General features: G+C 41.2%; 1 protein-coding gene across 2 annotated transcripts; it reads right to left on the reverse strand.

Annotated features, from left to right (window-relative positions):
* Positions 1 to 1,098: 1,098 nt before the first annotated feature.
* Positions 1,099 to 23,633, reverse strand: LOC117675411 (immunoglobulin lambda-1 light chain-like). Of its 2 annotated transcripts, XM_034433993.3 has the most exons (5): positions 23,467 to 23,633; positions 20,634 to 20,794; positions 8,849 to 9,294; positions 4,058 to 4,420; positions 1,099 to 1,555 (listed from the first exon to the last, which is right to left on the reverse strand). In XM_034433993.3, exons 3-5 carry the CDS (start codon positions 8,895 to 8,897, stop codon positions 1,227 to 1,229), a joined length of 741 nt encoding a protein of 246 aa, XP_034289884.2. In that variant the 5' UTR covers positions 8,898 to 9,294; positions 20,634 to 20,794; positions 23,467 to 23,633; the 3' UTR covers positions 1,099 to 1,226. The 2 variants fall into 2 exon arrangements, with proteins under 2 accessions (XP_034289884.2, XP_034289885.2); XM_034433994.3 differs by lacking the exon at positions 20,634 to 20,794 and having other exon boundaries at positions 23,467 to 23,623.
* Between the last annotated feature and the right edge of the window lie 54 nt (positions 23,634 to 23,687).

The following is a 23,687-nucleotide window of genomic DNA, read 5'->3' on the forward strand; positions in this document are numbered from 1 at the left end:
ATTAAGTTATTCCTTTGTTTCCATAAAGGGGGCGAGGAGGGGCAACGAAAAATAAAATGAGCATTTTGACATTTTTACTCAAATCATGAGACTTAACAACTTGCATTCAACATAAGGATGCATGTACATAACTTTTAAGGGGGGATGTTCAGTTAGTAGTAATCTTGGCTAATGGGGATGGGGCAGTGGCGGATTTTACTTCCTTTGCTACCGGTTTGCTCTCACATGCATGCTTGCTTTGCTTGCGCATGTGCCACTTCTGCACATTGCGCAGAGCGTATTTGATGACGCCCAGGTGGGTGGGTGGAGCCTTCCGCCACCGCTACTACCGGTTTGGGCGAACTGGTAGCAACCCACCACTGGGATGGGGCTTAGCAAGTAATGTAAATTCAGCTCAACGGATTAATTTATGATGAAATGGCTTGTGCCAACTCATAACATATTTAAATGTGATGCCCATGTAAGTGTAAGCTTCACCAGAGACCGGTCTTTCCACATGGAAGCTGCATGAATTCTAGGCAGCACTGAATTCAAGGGGAAGCAACTACTGACCAAGCCCCATTCGAATCACAAGAGACTGCCCAACTTCCTTCCATGCTCATCCTAAATCAGGGGTCAGCAACCTGTGGCTCTGGAGCCACATGCGGCTCTTTGGGCCCTCTGCTGTGGCTCCCTGTCGGGTGATCCCACCACTGGCTGGCCTCGCCCTCCCCTCCCAGTCACTCCTCGCCTGGCCTGTAAGGGTGACGGCGGGGGATGGAGAAGCGGCTGGGACAGAGGGAGAGAGATACAGAGAGAGGGAGAGAGAGAAAGAGACATAGAGAGATACGGAGAGAGAGGGGAGAGAGAGATAGGTCAAAAGGATTTTGTGGTTCCCAGTGTTTTTTAACTAGTTCTCTGCCCTAATGACCGACTGGGTAGGCGTGGCTAGGGGGGTTTCATGTGACTGGTGGAAGTGAGTGACATCGAGTTGGCCACACCCACCCAGGTTTTGTGGCTTCCGGTATTTTCTTTTCTGTGGGAAATGGGTCCAAATGGCTCTTTGAGTGCTTAAGGTTTCAGACCCCTGTCCTAAATAAATAAATAATCAGAGAGCAATGAGAAGTGAATATATTTTACTGAGGGTGAAGCCAAAGCATGGAGCCCCTAGGGCACACTTTGCAGAGAGCTAAAGGGGAAAGAGAAGTGGCAGCAGGGGAAGAAGGGAGGTGTTGAGGTGAAACTGTTCACTTCTGCATGCACTGGTCCAGGCTGCGTTCAATCTTGGCCCCCGAAGATTCATGACTCACAGAGCACTGAATAGGGGTGACAGAGTTAAAGAAATGGCGCGATACATTCAGGATGCTGGAGGTGGTGTAAGTGCCGTCATCATTTGAGGTCACTTGTCCAGGGGTCACTCCCTCAGTTATCTCCTTCCCAGCTGCATTCCACTTGATCTCTAGTAAGCCTGGGTAGAAGTCTTCAACTATGCATAAGGCATGGACATCGGAAGATCCAGGTTTCTGGGAAACATCAGACAATATGATGACCGATGATGGTACTTTTGCCGATTGTCCTGGGGAAAACAAGAATAATCGAGTCTTGCCATTCTCCCAAACTGTCATTATATTGTTCTTTCGGAACCATACTCCTACAATTTAGAGTCAACCCTTGCTTTTTGGAGATCTGGCCTAAAATTCTGCTGGATTGGCTGTTTACCCTGTTTGCCCCAAAATAAGACATCCCCTGATAATAAGCCCAATCGGGTTTTTGAGTGCGTGGCAATAAGGCCAAGCGTTTATTTTAAGGTTCAAAAAAAATATAAGAGAGGGTCATATTTTTGGGGAAACACGGGTAGCTGCAAGAGCACTCACTCAACACTGAGATCTGTAAAGGTGTCGCTTGTGCAGTGTGAAGTCTGGCATTTAGAAACAGCAACTGATTTCTTTGCCAACTTGTTCCTCCATTACAAAAAATATATAAAAAGTACTCTAAGCCAGGGGTCTCCAACTTTGGCAACTTTAAGCCTGGAGGACTTCAACTCCCAGAATTCCCCCAATCTTTGCAAAGCTGGCTGGGGAATTCTGGGAGTTGAAATCCTCCAGGCTTAAAGTTGCCAAGGTTGGAGACCTCTGTTCTAAGCCTTTCTATTACAGAACTCACTGCTAAAGCTTAGCGACACAGGATAGGCATTTCAGACACAAGACAGTTGAAATGGTCAAGCTATGCCTACAGCTAGTCCTCAACTTACAACAATTCATTTAATGAACGCTCAAAGCTACAAGGGCACTGAAAAAAAGTGACTCATGACCATTTTTCCACACTTACGACTGTTGTAGCATCCCCATGGCCATATGATCAAAATTCAGATGCTGGGCAACGGATTCATATTTATGACGGTTGCAGTGTCCCGCGGTCACCTGAACCCCTTTTGTGACTTTCTCACAAGCAAAGTCAATGGGGAAACCAGATACACTTAATAACAATTTGACTAATTTAACAACTACAGTGATTCACTTAGTAACTGTGGCAAAAAGGTTGTAAAATGGGGCAAACTGACTTAACAAATGTTTCACTTAGCAACAAAAACTTTGGGTTCAATTGTGGTTGTAAGTCGAGGACTACCTGTATTGCTCTCTTCTTGGCTAATTGGAACCGGACTAGTGATATCATGTTATCTTGCCAGTACCCTTTTGGTGCAAGCAGGCCTTGTGGGATGACAGTTCTTGGAGAACTTGTATGGACATTTTGTTCTAATTCTACCAGATCTAGTTGCAAAAAATCAACATGACTTTACTATAGTAGTAAAGATTTTTGCCATTCAGGTCTACTCTGTCCTCCATGTTTCCCCACTCAATTAATAGGACAGAATTGAGTGCTGTCAGAATCACTGGCAAGGAGATTTGACTCGGTTAATAGCTGACTGGGGGATATATATGTTGTGGGAACAGAACCGTTGTGCAAATACAGTCTAAGTAAATTCTACTTCGCCCAATCACCACTAAATGATAACAAGCCACTTTTTTGACCCATTGCCTGGAGAATTTTTAATACTAAGGGTAAGCACAAATGGTAGCCATTGGCAGCATTTGGCCATTGCTTTCTTGCAGCCAATCTGTTGCATAAATAGGAACTGGATCACACTCAAATGCATGAGCCTGATTCGCTTTGAACATTTTCTGTGCAGTGAAGGAAGCAATTCTGGACCAGAGCTAGGTTTTAGAGACTACTGTTTCAGGGAAGTCACCTCCTTTTGGTTGGCCAGAGAATTGTCAATGGCCCAGGCTTTATTGGCTGCTACTGTTTCTTTTGCTATGAAAATGAGATTTTCATAGGCATTTTTCAAATAAATTTAAAGGCATTTTTCAATAAATTGCCATGGTTCTCTCTTGTTAAAAAATAAATAAATAAAATAAAGGATAACAAGCAATAGCAACATTAACGTTGCTGCCATCTAGTGGCCCCTTGTAAATAGAGCTTTCCGTAGGCTGGCAGCCTTCACTTATTTGGTTCAGCTGCTTGTTGAGTTCTCAGGAGGCTTAGCCAATGGCTGCTGTTCTCACAATAAGACCACCAAACCCCATTTGTTATTCATTAAACCCCCAAAAGGTTGGGGGTTACTCATTTGTTACCCCCAACCTTTTGGGCACCAGGGACCCATTCTGTGGAGAGAGGTTTTTCCGTGAACCGGAGGGAGTGTGATTTCATGTTCTGCTTGCATCCCTTGGATGGGGCTTCGCTTATTTGCACGGACCAATTTTTGGCATGCCACGGACTGGTGCCAGTTCATGGACTGGGGGTTGGGGACCCTTGCACTAAAGCCTCAGGGCAGCCCAGATTTTCATAACATTTAAAATACAAGAGACTATCCTCATCTTCGGCAGAAGCAAAACATTCAATTCTTTTGCTCCAGGATTGAGACTGCTTCAGAGTGTACAGCTCAAGGGAGTATCTCATCATTATTTTCCTGTTCAGATATTCTAGCAGCATTTATTCCCTCCCTCCCTCCCTTGCAAAGACACAGAGAAAGAAAGTGCCTTTGCTTTACTTCCATCTGTTATGCGGGACTCCTGCTTACCTCCTGTGATGCTGAGCCGTGTTCCACTCCCTGAAACGGCTATCTGGAAATAATTTCCCTCTGCTAGACAGAAGTAGGTGGCACTTTCATCTGTTTGCACCTTCTGGATCTGCAAGATGTAGGCATTGGTGTTGGCATCCCGAATGGGCACAAAACGTGCATCAAATGAAGAGGATCTATCTATCTGCCCATTGTTGCCATGCTTCAGGATGAAGGCTGGGCTTTTGCTTGGCTTTTGCTGGAACCAGAAGACATGGTAGTCCTGGATCTTGCCACTTTGCAGAGGGCACTGCAGGACAGCAGTAGAGCCCTCGGCATATGAGGCCTGAGGTGGCTGGATAGGCACAGGTTGCAAGGCTCCACCTGAAGAAGGAAGAAGAGGAGCAGAGATTTACCTTGTAACGAGAGCTGAAAATCAGAAACACCTTGATTCGTTTTTCTTTGGAAAGAATCTGCTCACCCCTGCGTGCTGAGATCTGTATGGGGATCCCTTTCCAGAGAAGGAAAATTGGTTGTGCCCATTAAACAAAAGCATTTTTATTTGGTTTTGCAACACACTCAATTAAATTAGTTCAAGACAGAGCATCTCTAATTTGCACAATATCCTAAACTTTGGCTACTTAGTTGTCCAAATCTTGACAATGGATTAGCTCAGGGTTCAGTATACTCTGCAACACCACTGACATCCTCTCGTTCTCCCTGAAACAGGGAATTCATGGCCATATTGGGCGGTGGTGGTGTAGTGGTTAGGATGCAATATTGCAGGCTAACTCTATATTCCCACTGTCAGTAGTTCAATCCTGATCGGGTTCAAGATTGACTCGGCCTTCCATCCTTCCAAGATCGGTAAAATGAAGACCCAGATTGTTGGGGACAATATGCTGACTCTGTGTAAACCACTTAGAGAGGGCTGTAAAGCACTATGAAGAGGTAGATAATCTAAGTGTTATTGCTAGTGCTAAGTGATATGTTAAGTATGTTCTGTTTCTGCAGCTTTTTTATCATGGCCCAAAAGCTCTCGAATTTTTTTTCCAGAAACCTATCCATCTGCCAAAGTGAACAAAGCTCATGTTTTTGAAAGGGACTTTCAAGATTCACAAGTGTGGTTTCATAGATATTCTGTTTTAAATAGTATTACATAGCCTTTTAATTAGTAGTAATGTGAGGCTGTGCCTTTGGGTGGTGGGGGAAAGAACAATATATTTTGCTACTTTGCAAGCTACGTTAAGATGACCAAAGGAAAGAGAAATACATTGCAATAATATTGTTAAAACAACCTTCCATTGTAAAACTGGAGGGGAATGTTGTTTAGAACATTATGTAGCATCTTGCTTTTCAACAATGACAGCCATCCTTTCAGCCATTCACAGAAGCACAGGACAGTTGGTTGACTTGCATACTAAATTTAAACCTTAAACCTAGTTAGACAGAGGATTTGGTGAGAATTTGTCCCAAGCATAGTCTCAGTGTCAGCACTTCAAGCTGCATTTACTCTAGTGCTGACATAAGAAGGAGGAGCGGAGGCCGCCGGTCGACATTGTTTGGCTGACGGCACCCGGAGGAGCCCCTCTCTATGAGAGCGTACCGGCCGGTGGGAGGCTACTAGTGGCAGCAGGCGGTCCTGTAGATAACCAGGTCTTAAGCCATGGGGTGCTCTAAAGGTGGTAACCAAGACCTTGAAGCGCACACGGAAGACCATCGGGAGCCAGTGCAGCTCGCGCAGGAGAGGTGTTACATGGGAACGCCATGTCGCTCCCATAACCACCCGCGCGGCCACACTCTGCGCCAGTTGGAGCCTCCGGGTGCTCCTCAAGGGGAGCCCCATGTAGAGAGTGTTGCAGTAGTCCAGGCGGGAAGTGACGAGGGCATGAGTGACCGTGTGTAAGGAGTCCCAATCCAGAAAGGGATGCAACTGTCGAATCAGGCGAACCTGATGAAAAATCCTCCTGGTCATGGCCGTCAAGTGCTCTTCTAAAGACAGCCGCGAATCCAGGAGGACGCCCAAATTGCGAGCCCTCTCCGTGGGGGCCAGCGATTCGCCCCCAATAGTCAGTGATGGCACCAACTGACTATATCGGGTCGTCGGAAACCACAGCCACTTGGTCTTGGATGGGTTGAGCCTGAGTCTGTTTCTCCCCATCCAGATCCACACGGCCTCCAGGCACCGGGACATCACTTCAAGGGCATCGTTGGGGTGGTCCAGGGTGGAGATGTACAGCTGAGTATCATCAGCGTACTGATGATACTTCATCCTGAAACCACGGATGATCTTGCCCAGCGGCTTTACATAAATGTTGAACAGAAGGGGCGAGAGGACCAACCCTTGTGGCACCCCACATATGAGGCGCCTCGGCGTCGACCTCTGCCCCCCTGCCAACACAGACTCTGACCGGTCGGAGAGAAAGGAGGAAAACCACCGCAACACAGTGCTCCCCCCCCCCAACTCTTCCAACCGGTGCAGCATGATACCATGGTCGATGGTATCAAAAGCTGCTGAGAGATCTAATAGGACCAGGACAGAGGAACAACCTCTGTCCCGAGCCCTCCAGAGATCATCAACCAACGCGACCAATGACGTTTCCATGCTGTACCCAGGCCTGAAGCCCGACTGGAACGGATCCAGATACACCGTTTCATCCAGGTGCTGGGGGAGCTGTCGCGCAACCACACTCTCAACAACCTTCACCACAAAGCAAAGGTTGGAGACCGGACGATAATCAGACAACACTGCTGGGTCCAGGGAAGGCTTCTTGAGGAGAGGCCTCACCACTGCCTCTTTCAAGGCAGTGGGGAAGTCACCCTCACTCATTTATAAGCATTTATAATCTCCTGGGGCCAGCCTCGCATCACCTCCCGAGAAGCCAGCACTAACCAGGAGGGACACGGGTCCAACAAACATGTGGTCACGTTCAGTCTACCCAGAATCCTGTCCACGTCATCAGGAGTCACAGGATCAAACTCATCCCAGATAACATTCTCAGGACCTGCCTCAGTCATCCCCCCTGAAACTACCCAGTTGGAGTCCAGACCTTCCCGAATCTGAGTGATTTTGTCATGCACATACTGTACAAAGTCCTCGGCTCTACTCTCCAAGGGGTCCTCCTCACAATTCTATGAGTGTATCATAAATGGTAACATCATATGTTTATCAGCTTTTACCCAATCACATTGACACATTTAAACAGATCATAACTTCAATACCCCACAGCTCCATTTCAGTATTTGTGTATTCAACGGATGGTTTGATAACTGAACTAAAAAATATACCTGCTAGGAAAATTTCCATGCTCCTAGTTCAGTATTGGTTAAAGAATGGCCATATCCTTGCTAGCTAATCTTGGTTGAATAAAAATAGTCTAATTATAGGAACTAATTAGCAGATAGATGGGAGACAAGGGGAAAATTCAGAGCTGTAAGCTAGACTCTAAGAAGTCAAGCACAACTTGAAAGAAGTTTTAATGATTGGAAAGATGGAAGCAGAACAGTGTTTTCTGTTCTAGTTTAGTTTATTTTTTTAAAAAAAATCACAGTGAGAAGGAAAACAATTTACAGCACATCTCAAAACTGGCATATGGCTATGTATAACAAAGAGGAGAGTGCTGGGAATCCTTAGCCTTATTTCTAATATGTACCACTGCACAAACTTTGCAGATGTTTCAAAGTGGAGATCTCTTGATCTTAGAAAGAAACGTAGTATCTCGGAGGCCACCAGAAAGGAGAGAGAAGGAATCCAGTGTTAATTTTCCTTTCTTTTCGGTTTGAAGAAGAGGAGAGAAGCTGACATATTCTATGGCTCTTGAGGTGTTGTCCCACAGACCATCAGATGGCACTTTGAGCATTATTTGCTCACGGTACCAATGTGACAATAATTGCTTCTATCTACTTGTTATTGAGATTCTTGCTTATTCCATGCTTCTGAAAAAAATGGATCTATCTATCTATCTATCTATCTATCTATCTATCTATCTATCCATCCATCCATCCCCCACCCACCCATAAAGAGAAAGACATATTTATTTTATGTTTCCCAGTTTCCCAGATGTGCATCACTATTTATATGCCTTCATTATCTCTGCTATGTTCATTAAGTGTATTGTATTCCCATGAAAGACTAGAGATGTCTAGATTTTACCAGCCCCTCTTGCTTACTCTTACACAATTGAGAGAGTTCAGAGATATTTCACGAGAAGAGTACTCCACTCCTCTGTTTGCAATAGAATACCTTATGCCAGACTTGAAATTTTGGGCTTAGACAACTTAGAACTACGTCGCCTTCAGTCCGACCTAAGCGTAGTATGTAAAATTATCTGCTACAATGTTCTACCTGTCAATGACTACTTCAGCTTCAACCACAACAATACAGGAGCACACAATAGATACAAACTTAAAGTAAACCGCTCCAAACCCGATTGCAGAAAATATGATTTAAGCAACAGAGGGGTCAATGCCTGGAATGCACTATCTGACTCTGTGATTTCTTTCCCCCACCCCCATAACTTTAACCTTACACTGTTTGCTGTTGACCTCAACCCATTCCTAAGAGGTCTGTAAGGGGTGTGCATAAGAGCATCAGCGTGCCTACCGTCCCTGTCCTACTCTCCCCATTTATTCGTACTCATTTCATGTACTTAATCATGTTTATACTTTTATCTGTTATCTTGTATATGCTTGACTAAATAAATAAATAAATAAATAAATAAATAAATAAATAAATACATACATACATACATACATACATACATACATACATACATACATACTTGGTCCCCTTTAGTTGGCACATGTACTCACCCTGGATGGAGAGAGCCAATGAGAGGCACAGCAAGACCTTAGAGCTCATCTTTCTTTGCTCAGGGTTGGGGCTCTGGAGTGAAGCCAATTTTCAGATCTTCACCGTAGAGAACAGTGTAGCACACACGGTATTTTATGGGTCTCAAACTCATTTGCAAGCATTTGCTTACAAAACCGGCTTCTTTCCTGACTTTCAGGCAATATAGCTTAGTGATGAGTTTTAAGGCAATAGAGCATAAAGCTGATTATAAGTGTACTGGGGGATTTCCATGGGGGATTTCTTCAACATTTGAATGTATGCATGTTCTGTTTCTTCCAGTGAATTGGGATAATCCAAAGTGATCGTAACAATTTGCTTTATTCCGTTAAAAAAAAAAATCTTTGCATCCAGGCAGAAAAGAGCAAACATTCACAAATAAATCCTTCATCTAAAGCAGATTTCCAGACTACAAGAAGAACAACAAAAAAAGGTTGCTGCTCCTAATTGTTAGATCCTTAATGATAAAAAAAAGTCTTAGAAATTTTGTTAGAGTAGTATTCCACCTAATTAATTATTCTCCATCCATTCTTACAATCTTTTGAGGATGACTTAGCTGGTCTCTAATGGAACTGTTGAACTAGCCTTGCCACCTTTTAGCATTCCTTTAAAGTGTCCTTTAGCATTTATCGTGTTATGCAGGAATCTGTATAACTACAGAGAATAATTATTTTCCCAGTATGGTTTAGATCCTAAATACTGAATGTTCTGATCTGATCTCTGACATTTTCTTAAAAGTGCCAGCTGATTTAAAAGTAGCCTTTAAGTTTGATTTCTAACATGCATTAAGATTTGGGAGGTTCTATAAGCAGTAAATAATTTAAAATTTAAATTTAAAATTTAATAGTTAATGTTTAATTTAATAAATTAATATTAAATATTTAATTTAATAAATGTAAAGTTTATTTAAAATTTAATAAACAATTAATAATTAATATTTAATTTAATAAATTTAATTTAAAAGGACCCTTTATTACTGAGATTTCTGCCTCAGTTCAGTCTGACAACCCTGAGCAGTATATAGAATCTAATCCGTAAAGAAAAATAGTCTACAAATACACAAAAAATTGGCAACTGACAAAACATGCCTAAATATTTGTTAAATTCCTTTTCTTCACAATACTCTTCTCTCAAAAGATGGGAAAAACATCCTTATAGTTCACTATGCCACTCTTCAGTCCCTGAAAGTTATATAAAAATAAATAAATTTAACCACTTTTCAAAATGTTTTGAGGAATAGAGCCAACTCCACTCCAGGGACACATTTCTTAAAGGAAGGGTGTCCTAACAGAGACTTATTTCCAGGGTCCTTCCTCTTATCAAGGGATATTCATACTGGAGTAAAAATGGGCAAAATGTCTGGCATGGTGCCACAATTTAAGTCCCACCTCTTTCCTATGCATGTGCATATAGACGGGCATGGCCTGGAATATGATGCGGTGTCAGCTATCTAGCAGATTGTGTTCCCTGTTTGCAGAGGTTGTGCTATCATATTTCTCAGTGAGTGAGAAATTGTAATGGTGTGTGGGGATGACCTTGGGAGACAAGAGGAAGAGCCCCATCTTAGACGACTGTCATGCAAATGGTATCTCAGTGCAGAGAAGGGAAAGAAGTGTACAAAGCATCTCAGAAAGGACCCTGCCTCCCCCACCCAGTTCTCTGGAAAGTAAAATCAAGGGAGGGGGCAAGTGCAGTACTTGTAGACTGGCAAGATCCTGTTACTGTATATTTGCAGTGAAGGCAGTGATGGAATTCAGCCGGTTCTCTCCGCATCACGCTGAAGGGACGTAATAATAATAGAATAGGTAGAATTAGTGGGACATAATATTAAATATTAAATAACTTTATTGTCATTGTACATGTATACACAGTATACCCATACAACGAAATAATAGTAGAGTCAGTAGAATTGGTTTGACTTGCTGTTTTGCTTTCGTAAGAATTAGAATGGCCTCTGCCATTTGATTCTACCAGTGATCTCACCTCTATGTTATCTTGTTTTTCTGTACTACTCTGTGCCTGGTGGATATCTCAAGAAGCAGGGTTACTAGGCACTCAGCCCCCTGTTCCTTGCTGCACAGCCGATGCAGGGCATGGGCCAGGGGGCCAGAATTGGGTACTAAACTGATGTCTCTGATGGTATAAAAGGACGCCATACCTTCCCCAAGGGGTGGCTATTCCTCACATGCATTATATCTTTATGTTCTGTGTTGAGTATTGAATGGCAGATTCAAACGAGCCAATCAATGAAAGAGACCCGGGAGTGGGAAACTTAAGCAAGCATCAGTGGCTGAAGCCGCGGACAGCTCCGGGCTATAAAAGGGGCTGCCGCGGCTGGGATTGCCATTGCAGTTTACGGAGTTAAATAAAGTATTTGTTGCTACCAGAGTGTCCAGTCCTTCTTTGCGCCCTATACTTAACACTGGCGACGAAGGTGGGATCCTGAAGGACGACAACGAACGCAACAATGCATCTCCACGAGCAATCATCAGCCACCTAGATCAACGACTACAGACACCGGTCAGATCATCGGCTAACAAGGATGTCTTCGATCAGCCCACCCGCACCATTCAACCTGGCTGGAGAAGATTTGGAATCGTACATGGAAAGATTCTACAAGGTGCTGGTACAGTACAATGGGACATTACCGATTAGACTAAAGTGCGATGCGTCCCCATTTGGCATCGGAGAAGTATTAAGTCACTGCATGCCGGATGGCAAAGAAGCCCCCATAGCCTTCTATTCTCAAACTTTGTCCAAGCCGGAAAGAAACTACAGCCAGTTAGACAAGGAAGCATTGGCTGCAGTAGCTGGCATTAAGCGTTTCCACAAATATTTGTACTGGCGGAGATTCAAACTCATCATCGACCACAAGCCGCTGTTGGGGATTATCGTGGGAGACAAACCTACACCCCCCCCATTCTGTCACCATGAATGCTCCGGTGGATAGAGTTCCTGGCGGCTTATGACTACCAGCTGTTTTACAAACCAGGGAAGACCATCTCCCACGCCGACGCACTCAGCTGATGCCCCTTGCCGGAAAACGTAAAAGACCCTGCACCCGCTGCATACACGCTATTAGTTGAAACTATGGAGAACGTGCAAGTCTCGGCGGGAGACATCACAAAAGCCACAGCGAAAGATAGAACGCTGGCGCGCGTTTTAAATTGGATCTGGAAGGGATGGCCGGACACAAACCTAGGCGCAGAATTCCAACCTTTCAAAACAAGACAGACAGAACTCTCAGGGCTAAGGGGGTGCGTGTTGTGGGGAGACAGGGTAATCATCTCCGAAACATTATGACAGGACATTTTATATACATTACACGAGGGCCACCCGGAGATCATAAAAATGAAAGCACTGGCTAGGAGCTACGTGTGGTGGCCAGGGATGGACAAAGAGATAGAAATCTGGGTGGTGACTTGCAACCCATGCCAAGAAACCCAACCAGCCCCCCACGCAGCTCCCACACATGACTGGGAGAACCCGGGAGCACCCTGGTCCTGGATACACATAGACTTTGCGGGACCATGCCAAGGGAACACGTTCCTCATCATCGTGGACGCATATTCAAAATGGTTGGAAGTCAGTCTGATGCCATCAACGACAGCAGAGGCAGTCATCCGAGTCCTCAGGAGGCTGTTTGCAACTCACGGGTTGCCCGACCTAATAGTCTCAGACAACGGGCCCCAGTTCGCGGCAAATGTTTTTGAAATGTTTCTTGCCAATCAAGGAATCCGGCATGCCCTGTCAGCGCCAGGAAAACCTTCGACTAACGGTTTGGCTGAATGAACAACTAAAGAAACATTGACCAGACTAGGGCTGGGGGACATACAAGCCAAAATTGACAAACTCTTGAGCATCCAACACATCACACTGAGCGCCACGACACACCGAAGCCCAGCCGAACTATTAATGGGGAGGAAGCTGAGGTCCACATTGGACAGACTACACCCACAGTTCAGTACAGAAAAACCAGCCAACTCAACGAGTAGAACCAGAGAGTTCCAGGTGGGGGACAAGGTTTACGCAAAGAACTTCAGCGGAAACCCCCTATGGATACCAGCGGAGATCACACAGATCACCGGTCCACTATCGTACAGACCCCAGACAGCAGACAGAGGAAAAGACATGTGGACCAATTAAGGGGACAACTAACCAGGACAGAGCCTGATCCGGAGGAAAGGAACCTTGAACACAGAGAGAAAAGACCTGCAGACGGAAATACCAATACACCAATACAGGAACATACAGAACAAGTCTCGGGAAGCCGGGAAATAACAGCGAACACTTATCTGAGAGTCAGGAGGAGGATCCAAGTAACCGGAGCAGCAGTCCATTCCAGCCCGGGGAGGAAGGAGTTAACATCCGAAAGGAGAAGACCATGCCAGCTGCCGAGTTCGAGAGAGTTCCCGGGGCAAGACCAGGAGAGCGATGGAACTCGACCTCACACTTGGAGAACGCTGAACGGACTAATCTGCGCAGGTCCAGTCGCGCCCCGAGACAGCCCGCCTACTTACGAAACTACATACCCTAACAGCTACAGGATTGGACAATGCCAATCTAGAGGGGAGGAGTGTTGAGTATTGAATGGCAGATTCAAACGAGCCAATCAATGAAAGAGACCCGGGAGTGGGAAACTTAAGCAAGCGTCAGTGGCTGAAGCCGCAGACAGCTCCAGGCTATAAAAGGGGCTGCCGCGGCTGGGATTATCATTGCAGTTTACGGAGTTAAATAAAGTATTTGTTGCTAGCAGAGTGTCCAGTCCTTCTTTGCGCCCTATACTTAACATTCTGGATATAGTCCCACCTAGTATTTTGTTTTTGGCCATAAATAAAATCTGCTTCTTTTTGCAAGCCTCATCTTGAGTCTCTCTCTTTGGCTTTCTGGTGATTCAAGTACATTTTGGGATCTTACAGTGCGAACTGGTAGCGGCGATTCCAGGAGGCTCCGCCCACCCGCCCATACATAATGCACCACTGCTGTGAATGCGCAGAAGGCTGTGCACATGTGCTTTTAACAAACCAGTAGGGAAGGTAAGTGAATCCCACCTCTGAGTGAAGGTAATGTTAGCACTCATGATTTGTACTTCCTGTTTGGACATGTCTTGCCTTGCTGACAGGAAGGGACTGGCATCTATTGACCTTTCTGGGAGCATCTATTTGGCAGGCAGATTCTACCTGGAACAGACCCTTCTGTACTTGGGAGGAGCAGTCTATGTTTTTCCTCTCTGTGTGATTTCTATTAGAGGTAAATACAACAAAAGCAAATCCCTCTTTAGTCTCTTCCCTTCATTTAGGCATCTCAAATAATTTAAACAAGGAATATCCATTTTTCAGACTTGCAAAATCTTTGCTGATGTTTTCATTATGTTGTTATTATGACCACCAACCGGTTATAAAAATATACCTTTTGGTGCCTTGTTGCTGATAGAATTTTAAGAATTGTATCATTTATTGGTTGAACATTAAAACTGTCTTAAGTTTTTAAATGAACCTTTTACTGTTTGATTTCATTAAAGTTTGTACAGATCTATTCTTTGTAATATACATGTGGAAGATCTAAATAATATTGTAAATCAATGGCTATTAAAGTCATGATATATTTGTGCTTTAATACGCTCTGAAACTACTAAGAAGATGACTGTGCATTACTGAAAAAGATCTTGTGTTGAAACCATTTATTATTCTGATAAATGAACTTAGACGTTTTCCACAGATGTCTATTAAATTACATACCGTCAAGCAATGGAATTTGCCTTTTAAAAAATTTTCAATGCAGACTATGCCTCCGTTAATCTGTTTCAGTGGCCTATAATTTCAGAAAGTAGGGAAATCATTTTGTTATTGCCATGGTAGAAACTGGAGTCAGAAATCCTTCCATATTATTCAGAGACCTTTCAGTAAATCTTGATATATTTTTGGTCTGTCTACCTTCTTCTGAATCATTTATCTCCATTTTACCTTTTGTTCAGGAGATAGTAACATCAGAGCATAAGAATGAGACGTTGTCTTGCAACTAGCAAAGAGGTGACAAGCAGAAAGAATCTGGTGTCTTTCACTGTAACAGGTCACCCTGTATTATTTATAGCTACTTTACTTTGTCTAAAGGTTGGCCAGTCCCTGCTCATATAAGGGGTTAGGAGTTACTCCTTTCCCTTTCTTTAATCCCAAAACCTTGAAGATCCTCTATCCTTTGAACTTAAGGCAAGCCTTGTAGTGGACCCAGGCCACTTGAGACGGAGAATAAACTCATTCTACAGTCATAAACCTATCATGGAAACTTGGAAACAGGATGTTTGCTTTCACATTCCCAGAGCAAGGGAATATGATACTATACTGGCCTCCTTAAATTATCTTGCTAGTGTGTTTCATGTATGGATGGTGAAGTTCTGAATAAGTAAATTATCACCTTTGATCTAATCTAAAGGCAGACATTTCTAGTCTTCTTTTTTGGAAGACCATTACGTGTTGTAACCAAAGTTTGTTTTAAGTTGAAAGATCTTTGGTTAAAACTTATTATTCTCTGGGGATTATTTTTTTTTGAGAACTTTATTGTCTAGGTTAGAGATGTTGATCTCAAATTGATGAATGAGAAACCATTATGCCTTTGGAAATACCAGATAAAATTAAAAATTTTATTGATAAGATTACTTTAGACTGTCAAGATACTGCCCAGCTCTTAAATTATATTTGGTCCATGTGAATTGATCAAATTTTGCTCTCTCAGCAAAGGATATATCGATTTATTGCTCAAGATTTACTTGTTTATCACTGTTCTTTTGAACTGATAATTTTCTTTTAGGTTAGATGTGTATAATTTGTATCTTGAAAGCAGATTTTATTTTATGTGACGAGAAAGAAGTAGGTAGCTATCATTCTCATAATTTATTTGAAAACCAGCCAGTTAAATAATGTTTCATCAAAGAGTTTCACTGGAAACTTTTCTAGATAGGAAAATAATTCATATATAATTAGGTAAAAAAATAAGAAAATTTGAAATGAGTTTTGTGAGAGAAAGCTTTTACAACGGTGTATCTATTGATAAACCGATTGAAAAATTCTCATCTAACATGCTATATAATTACATTTATTTGAAATCATATTGCCAATATAGTAGCAAATAGCATTCAACAAATTCCATGCAGTTGTGTGTCTGTCATATTTGGCAACTGATGCCTGTGATTCTTCCAAAGGTAAAACTACATAAGAAGCATATATGGAATGTGAGATCCAAGTACAAAGTAGAAGCTATCCATTGAAGAGTAGATTGTTACATTTGAGTTGATTCTGAAATATATTGGCTTCATGGCACTGTCTTTAAAGGTAATTTTAAAAGTGCTAAGATATGAACATGAGGCTTTTTAGAAAATTGTGATGAATATGCCAACTTCAAAATTAGAGATAATGACAGGAACAGGAGCAATATTTCATGAAATGGGGACCCCTGATCATTCATAGCAGACATAGCATGCTATGGTGGGACCTCTGAGGACCCAAGTATCAGCAGATACATGAGTTCCTAACAACTGACACGTCAGCATCTGATTGGAGAAGCAGGAGCAACCTGATGGACCAAGAGGCCTAGTCTTGCAAATTCAGCTATTTTTCAGTTCCATTAGTCAAATGAATTGAGATCAATCTGGAATACATCTGAGCTAATTATAGGCTGGGGATGGATGATTCTGACACACCTGGTCACTGTTTTTCTCAACTTGTTTTCTTAAAAGGCTTAAAAATACTTTACCGCAAACCACTCGCGCGCTCTAGAGCGTGTCTGCAAGGCTTCCAAAAAACAGTGGTGGAGCCAATAGAAATGTATGAAATAGTTTCCAATCATTAAATATGGGGCTAGGTCTCCACCCAGAGAGACCATGGCCCTGTGACTCTGGACAGATAGAAACTATAGCACACATACTCTGTGTTACAGAGACATTTGTACTCGCCTCATCTCACCATTATTATATAAAATACGCAGGATGCATGGCACCATTCTATACATGTGTAATAGTGCTACAATATATAATGTTGCTAGGTTCTGCACAACAGCACTTAAAATCCATCAGATAATGGATGACCTGTGCCTCAAGTAGCTAAGAAGGCCTTACATTGTGATAGACGTAGTTAGTCATGCACTAACTTTTCCCCTGTAGCCATTTAATGTTTTACCCCCTCCCTTTAGATTCTTTTAGATTCCTTCCTTCCTTCCTTCCATACATACATACATACATACATGCGTACATATATATTTAAAATAAATTATAAGTGTATGTTAATATATTTAAAATGTATTTTTGGGCTTTCTGATCCTGTGTAACTTTTGTTTTTCTATTTTTTAGCTCTTTAAAATTATTGTTTGTAACCCAGCCTCCTTATTCTCATCTCTGACCCTAATAAAGATTTATGTGTTTCTTTGGCTAAGTGTCCAGCTGTTCTAGTATTTATTTCATTGGAGTATATGATTGGATTCTTAGCTAGGATTTCAGGTCAAATATCCCCAAAACCTCTTGATATCTTGAAATCTTCTTCTGACCTGACAGATAGGTCTCGGTAATCTGATTACATCCACACTTCACTCCTCTCAATACTCTATTCATCACAGCTTGTGAGGGAGTGCAATGAAAAAATGAAACTAGAGGGAAATAGAGAATAAGAAAGAGAACCCAGAGTTATATCCATTTCAATTCAGCAGCATCTTTATAAACTGATTAAAACTTCAGGTTGCAATCCTTTTAATTATTAAATCAGCTGCATTCTAGAAAAGTATCAACTTCAATGCTTCATAAGATAAAGTATAATGCTAATTTTTACCTCATGCATTACCAGAGCTTAATTATGAGGTATATTAAATTCTCAGATCAGAATACTTGTTCTCTTAAACTTTGATGGGAAGACTGTATCACTTCAGATAAGAGTAGCCTTAATGCATTTATATTTTTTAAAAACCCGCTGTAATAGATTTCCAAACCTTTAATTGGCAACTCTAATGGTTTACTTAAAACATTTTTTAAAAAAGTGAAGCAACCAATGGCTTAATTAATAAAACTGGGGAATATAGGCTCAAATCTATTTGGTTTTATCTTCTGTGGAAATGTTACATTAAAAAGACAATGTAAACATCTGTTTTCTTAATGGAAGACACATTCTCTACAAGAATGCACTGAATGCCATTTATTTTGTGAAACAGAATCTGTGTTTAAAAATGTAATGTCTAGTGTCATTTTTAGATTTAATGTAACACTGTTGTCCATGTTATTTGGCCATTTAGTCTCACAGCTAAATAGGCTAAATCAAACATTTTTCACTTCTTTCCCAGCCCTCAATGAAGAAATGATATCGATCTCTACGCATGGATTTTACAGAAAGATGCAGAATAATTTTTTTTTCAATTTAAATTCACTTGCTTCACATTGAAAAAAAAGCAAACAGCACAATCCAAACAGGTGTTTTATCCTTAGTATTGGAGGCTCTTGAGGTACTGGGTTACTTGAGATATTGGGTTACTTGTTAGCTACTGGTATTTGTATAACATTCAGTTTAGAAATGACCTAAAAAAGGATGCCTCAGGCCTGGTGGCTCAGCAGACTAAAAGCATTGTGATTAACACCAGCTGTCTGCAATTACTGTAAGTTCAACTCTCACCAGGCTCAAGATTGACTCAGCCTTCCATCCTTTCTAAGGTAGGTAAAATGAGGACCCAGTTTGTGGGGGCAATAGGATGACTTTGTATAAATATACAAAAGTATGAAGGCTATTGCTTAACGCATTGTAAGCCACCCTGAGTCTCCAGAGAAGGGCGGCATATAAATCAAATTTTTTAAAAAAAGTTGATGCTTCATAAAACATAAGGCAAGATAAATCTGAATACAGTAATGTAAGAATCATACTGTGGGGCTTTCTTGCTAATTCTCTAGTGTAATTTTAAGTCAAGAAGGCCAGATATAAACTCCTTAATCACATAATAACTCCAGTTTTGATTGGGAAACTATAGACATCTTAGAGTAAGCCAGATCCAAAAAACAGAAGGGAATTCCTAGATGCCCACAATTCTGATGAATCAGCCATTAAAAGACACATCGAGATAAGCTCCATCTTCACACTATTCAAGAAAGGAAGCAACCCAAGATCAAGGAAAGTGGCAAACACCTACACAGACCTTTCCTTATCACATCTATTTACCAACACCCAGATAAGCAGGTACCAGCTGGATAAGCAAGAACAAAGAATGCCCCCTCTCCAAAATTAAGAAACAATACCCCAATCAAAACTGGTAAGAGAAGCTACCACAAAATAAACAGCTAACAAACTCCATTCTCTCATACATTAATAATGTTACCTAACCTTGTAATACAAGATCTGCAGTGAAAGATACAAGCTCAAAGATCACCAAGAACTCAACAATGAAACCCTTATCCACATACCTTCTCCTTTATGGCAATTTCAAGTCACTAGAATTAAATGCTAGGGATATTGTCAAGAGCTTTATGCATTCCAGTAAATAATGTTTAAGCTCTTATTCTGTTGCCATTCAGTCTAAATATTTATTGCTGCCAGCTACGTATATGCCAACACTATATTTTTTAAAGAGAAAATTCATTTACAATACATCATCAAATTGTTACTGAGACTTTTGTAGATTAAATAAAGATGTTGGCTACTTGCACCCAAAAAAGAAAGTTGTGGTTGGGATAGATTTAAAACTGTATCCAAATGCAAAAATGAGATGGGCCAGAAAGTGGGGGATGAACTCAGACCTCCAATTAAAACCAAATTTCTTCTCCTTCTTGCACCACCCTATAGCTAGATACTGAATTGCTACCAATCTAACAGAAATGGGAGGAGGAGAAGGGGGGAAAACCCTGAAGAACTCAAGACACAGGCATGATTTTCAATAATTGTCCCAACAGATTCCATACAGGAAAAAAAAAAAAGGCAAAATACAAGCAGCAGCTCACCAAGAACGACTAGCAGAGGAGGAATAAAGCTAGCGTGAATAAAGCAAAACTATGCTACCCAGAGAGCCGCCCCAACTCTTTTATTCTGGAGAAATAAAAGAAGACTTAACACATTGGCTATATACTTTGCACATCAGAGTGATCGCCTCAACTTCAAATTTAAATGTCAACTGACAGCACCATGGTTCACTAGGCACGATTTACATCAGTTAGTGGAGTGTGGAGATAAACAAACTGATAATAATCAACCTTGTTTTCCGATCCAGATTGGTCCAAGCAAACATGAAAGTATTTTGAGTTATTGAAGGAGCAAATTATAATAGTTTTTTAAACATAAATCATAATGCTTTGATTCTCACTGAGCCCTGAGGGGGACATTTTCTTAAGGTTTTTGGACTAATTGGTTATTTATTTAATACTTTCCTTAGTTCTCCCTTTGCTTTTCACTTTAAATGTCAACATTTTAAACCAAGATGTCAAGGTTTTAAATGTTAAAAATAATAAAAAAGAGAAAAAAGAATGTAGGAATGTAGGAATGTATTAAATTAAAAGATTTCCTTTTGTGTCCAAATGAATCTGCCAAGTTAGGATTTCTTCTCCTTATTAGACCTGTTGCCAACAGAAAACCTGGGCTTTCTTTTTAGATATACTTAGCATGTTTTCTTTTATTGTATTGAGATTTAGCATCCCAGGATTTTAAATTAAATTAAATTAAAACATTGGAACGACATTCATGAAATAAATGCAAATCTTAGCTGAAAACACTGCAAATGATAAATGGTCCTATACGCTACTTTCTGGAATGAGATTGCTTTATGGGTTGCCACTGCAACACGAGACGTCAGAGCTATTTTCCACTGCAATCTAGAGTTTCTCCACGTTGAAGAAGTGAAACATGGCTAGGAACAAGCACACTGAGATCAGCCATCTGGCAAGACCCATCCAGCGGAGTTCACTTTCAGTTAAGAAAATTAGAAGACAAAGAAAGAAGATAATGTTAAAAAATTCTGCAGTAATTCTGCAGAGCAAATTTCATTAGGAATATTCTCAGTGTCAATCACAGATTTTTTTAAAATGTAGCTGAGACTCCAGGAGGCTAATGTGATAATTCAGTACAAAGTGATTAGCACACATCACCGTGAGGGATCCTTGGTGCTCTCTGAGCTTGCTTGTTTTCTTGCAGAGGTTTCATTCCCTAACTTGGTAACATCATCAGTACTAGTACTAGCACTGATGATGTTACCATCTGCACGAAAACAAGCAAGCTCAGGGAGCACCAAGGACCCCTCTTGTCAACCCTGAGCTACAAATATTCTCCTTTATGGGTAACACATCACCATTTCCTGACCTTTCATTTGATCCTCAAGATTAGAGACTTTCTTTTAGATCTGTTCAAAGATTTGTTAATTTCTGTAGTTATTACTTTCAAAGAAAAGAGATAGGTTTTTAAATTGACTTCAAAATTTATAATTGACAAAGAATTTATTTTAATAAATACTTGGGACACCTTCCTCTCCTGCTTTTTGATATAAAAGGGGATGATGACATAGCTCATGGTGGTGTTGCAGCAGAAACTTTTTTGGTTTTAGTTGACATATTTAGAGCAAAATAATTATCTACAGTGACATATTACTGTATGTTTGAGGAAGTTGCATAACATTCTCAGAGATTCTTCCCATCCTGCTTATAATCTTTTAGGGCTGTTGCCTTCTGGCAGAAGATATAAACCAATTAAAACTCGGACCACATGTTTAATGAATAGTTTTTATCCCAGAGCTATAATTGCACTCAACAATGACTAAAGGGCCACCATCAGTGAGCTGTTGGACAGCATTACTTGGTCTGTTGTGTGGATGTTTGAGTGGTTTAGGGGTGGGGAATTGTGTTGGGTGGGAGTGTTTTTGGGGATTGCTATGTGTGTTAGACCTGGTGTTTGGGTGTTAAGTGAATTTCGTTGTATGGTTATACTGTGTATACATGTAGAATGACAATGAAGTTATTATTATATTACACTGTATTGCTTTGACGAAATCTTCTCCATGCAATCCCCTTCTTGAATGGCTTCAATAAAAGACTTCCTACCAAGATTTAAAACTGATACCTTTTGATTTTCCTCCTGAACTCTTGAATACATCTGAACTGTAACATATTAACTATGGTAGCTTGTTCCCTCTTGGTATATTGTCAAATTATGTTGTATCTGATTTTTTTCCCTTTCTTTTCTCTTTTGCACTCTTTTCCCCCTTCCCTTCAGCTTTTTCTATTTATTTTTATTCCCCTTCTGTTTAAGAATGAGGTTAAAAGTTTCTCCAGAAGGGAGAAGCTGCAGAGTCATGTCAACTAAAAATAAAATGTTATCCTCCTTGAGCTTGATCCTATCCTATTTTTCTTTTACATTTTATGATTAAAAAAAACCCTTTACACTTGTAGTCTTTATTTCATTTGTATTTAGAACTGTTAATGTACAACATTGGAAACAAGATAAACTTTTTATTTTAAGACTGCTTTATATTATAGGTCCCCAAACACCAGTTCATTGAGCCCTTCTTGATGTTACAGATTGCTCAGTGACCCCTAATATGTATTATATAAAAACAATTTAATAAACAATACTTTAACTAATAGTACTACAAATAATAATAATAAAATCACAAAACCAAAAGACAAATAGACAACTGTGACAAAAGAAAGCAAAGACAGTTCCAATATACCCTGTTTCCCCCAAAATAAGACTTTCCCTGATAATAAGCCCAATCGGACTTTTGAGCGCATGGCAATAAGGCCAAGCGCTTAGTTCAGGCTTCAAAAATATATATAAAACAGGGTCTTATTTTCGGGGAAACACAGGTAGGTAATAGGCACCTTGGGTGCAATTGCAAAACAACTGGTGCCCCACTTGAACACCATCAGCAGGGACAAAATCACCATCAGTCAATTGCAAAAGGCAACTTTACCTGAAACAGGTTACATCCTCTGACAATATCTTTAACACCATCAAACCACATCTGCCTATTCCAGATCCTGGGGATAGGGGGATAAAAATACCAAATCCAGTCTAAACATCTAGCCAATTGCGACAAACCATAATAATTTGTTATAATAAGAGAGATAACTCAAGGCTGCTCTACCTGACTAGATGGCTCAAGTGGCTAAGACGCTGAGCTTGTCGATCAGAAAGGTCGGCAGTTTGGCGGTTTGAATCCCTAGTACAGGTCTCCTGCGTGAGCAGGGGGGTTGGACTAGATGACCTCCAAGGTCCCTTCCAACTCTGTTACTGTTACTTGATGGTTGAGTCTTACCACTAGCCACTTCACCTTCAGGACCTGGGACTGGTGTGGAGATCCCAAAAGACTAATTGACCCCAATTTACTTTTCATTATTTATCAATCACCTCTTGACCCCCAGATATTTACTGACCCCCTTTTGCCCTCCAGCCATTTATCAACTCCTTGGATAGATAGATGCCTTGAGAGTCTCTTGGGAGTCAAGACTGACGGCTGCTTTATATCATATACTTTATATTGTATTTGTCTTATAAAATATTGGCAATTGAGTGATAGATATTTATGGGCTAATAGAGTACCCTTAGCTGACATGTAGTCTTAATTACAGTTGCCTTATCCTGACCTATGGCCTTGCTTCAGGCCAGAGTTTATGTGGCTTTCTCCTCCTGTTTTCTGCGCTGCAAAACACAAAATTTCAGGGTTAGGTGTCGTTATATCGGCAGTTATGTCTAATGCTCTGAGCATCACTGGTAAGGAAAGGCCAAAGGATGCAAGTTGTAGCAAGAGTCCAGGGCAGAAGTAAAAGAATGTTCAAGTCAACCCAGAGCAATGTCACAGAAGTCT

This window comes from Pantherophis guttatus, chromosome 2 (genome assembly GCF_059756535.1).
Source record: "Pantherophis guttatus breed Tessera chromosome 2, ASM5975653v1, whole genome shotgun sequence".
Lineage (NCBI taxonomy): Eukaryota > Metazoa > Chordata > Lepidosauria > Squamata > Colubridae > Pantherophis > Pantherophis guttatus.